Here is a 1874-nt window from a genome sequence, read left to right on the forward strand (position 1 = left end):
CCAGGGATGTGCAGGTTAGGGTGGATTGGCCATGCTAAATTGTCCCATAGTGCCCAGGGATGTGCAGGTTAGGGTTGGTTGGCCATGCTAAATTGTCCCATAGTGCCCAGGGATGTGCAGGTTAGGGTTGGTTGGCCATGCTAAATTGTCCCATAGTGCCCAGGGATGTGCAGGTTAGGGTGGATTGGCCATGCTAAATTGTCCCATAGTAAATCACCCATAGTGTTCAAGGATATGCAGGTTAGGTGCATTAGTCAGGAGTAATAATGTAAGGGAATGGGTCTGGGTGGGTTCCTCTTCAGAGGGTCGGTGTGGACCTGTTGGGCCGAAGGGCCTGTTTCCACACTGTAGGGAATCTATGATTCCATTGTATGATAATGGTCCCTTGAACCGAGTGGCTTGTCCGTTCCAGAGGGTGGAGTGGGGCCTCAGTGGCTGTGGGTGTGGAGTCACACGAAGGCCCAGAGCAGGGTAAGGGAGGAACGATCGAGGTTTCCACAGTCACCGTGACTGAGACTGGCCGTCACTGCTTGGCGTTGCAAATCGTATTGAAATGTCACCGGCTGTGGTGGTGAGGTTTGAGCGCCTTGATCCAGAACACTAGCCTCCGGAAGGGGGTCTCTGGAGTATTTTTCTGCTGTCTCCCCTCCCTCAGGTCATGGGGCAATAGCGAGAGAGAGAGAGACTGGAGGTGAAGGGATTGAGAACGGGAAGGCACGGACTCAAATAAATGGACGCCAAAATGATGCGAGGAGAGAGCAGCTCAGGCCTGTCAATGTGATAGGCCCCGCTTCCACGGAGACTTTCACCACAGATGGAGGCTGCTCCTGGAAAAGGATGGGCCTGCGGGATTATGGGAGAAAGCACGGAAAAAGGGGCCAGGCACGGTGATCTGAATAGCCTTCCTTTCCGCACAGGAACTGCCAGGGTCTGGAGGAGAAGTGGAGGCCGGGGAGCAAGGCATCTAAATCACTGCCCGATTGAAGCTGGCTGACATTTTCAAGACAGAAGCAGAGCTCGCGATGTGAAAACACATCCCGGGGAGTGGCAGGCCTTCAAATCAGGAGCCCACATTCCCAGGCCCGAAACAGGACACCAAAGACCTCAGGCAGGTTGGGATTTAATTGGAAAGGGCTGCGGGCCTGTTTTGGAGTAGCACCTCGCCAGCCATCCACCCACATCCCCTACCTCCCTCAAACCCACCCACTCTTAACCACCTCCACATCACCCCCCCCCCCCCCATGCCATCACCAAAGCCTGCAGAAGACACATGCTCGAATGATTAAGACAGGAAACCAGACTTGGTAGGTATTTGAACAATCACTTCCTCTGAAAAGCAGCCGGGAAGAGCAGACTCACCCATCGTTGTTGATGTCAGTCACTGCGACAGCGTAGCCAAAATACGAGGCCATCTGGAACAAATGAATGGAGTGTTTCAGGGATGGCTTCCAACGATAACTTCCCCCCACACCCCCCCCACCTACTCTGAGGGAGGAAAGGTCTCCTAATCCCAGTCCGACATCAGCATCCCCTTACCCTGACACTGTCCTCCCATGGTTCAGATTCCCGAGGGGAGAGGTGAAAGCGTCTCGGTATTGACCAACATCTGAGAATCGAGCCTGGCCCAGTGAGAGCCCCGCTCATTCAGCACAACTCCAGAGAATATCGATCCAGGAGACACAGTCTCTCAGCATGGCATCTCAGTGCAAGGACCGATCGAGTGAACCCTGGCTGTCCCACCCCCGATTCAAGTAGGTCCCTCCTTAGATACAGAGATCAGAATGTGGTCCCGGTCCCACCCCGATACAAGTAGATCCCTCCTTAGATACAGAGATCAGAATGTGGCCCCTGTCCCACCCCCCGATACAAGTAGA

General features: G+C 54.2%; 1 protein-coding gene across 1 annotated transcript in view; it reads right to left on the reverse strand.

Annotated features, from left to right (window-relative positions):
• The window catches only part of LOC122546787 (integrin alpha-5-like), a gene marked incomplete at its 5' end in the record, with an annotated part of 13487 nt that extends 12075 nt beyond the window's left edge, over window positions 1–1412 (reverse strand). The window contains one exon of the mRNA XM_043685421.1: window positions 1360–1412. Within this exon, the coding sequence (XP_043541356.1) occupies window positions 1360–1412 (53 nt within the window). The remainder of the gene's footprint in view (window positions 1–1359) is intronic.
• Between the last annotated feature and the right edge of the window lie 462 nt (window positions 1413–1874).

Source organism: Chiloscyllium plagiosum, unplaced genomic scaffold, assembly GCF_004010195.1.
Source record: "Chiloscyllium plagiosum isolate BGI_BamShark_2017 unplaced genomic scaffold, ASM401019v2 scaf_2623, whole genome shotgun sequence".
NCBI classification, from domain to species: domain Eukaryota; kingdom Metazoa; phylum Chordata; class Chondrichthyes; order Orectolobiformes; family Hemiscylliidae; genus Chiloscyllium; species Chiloscyllium plagiosum.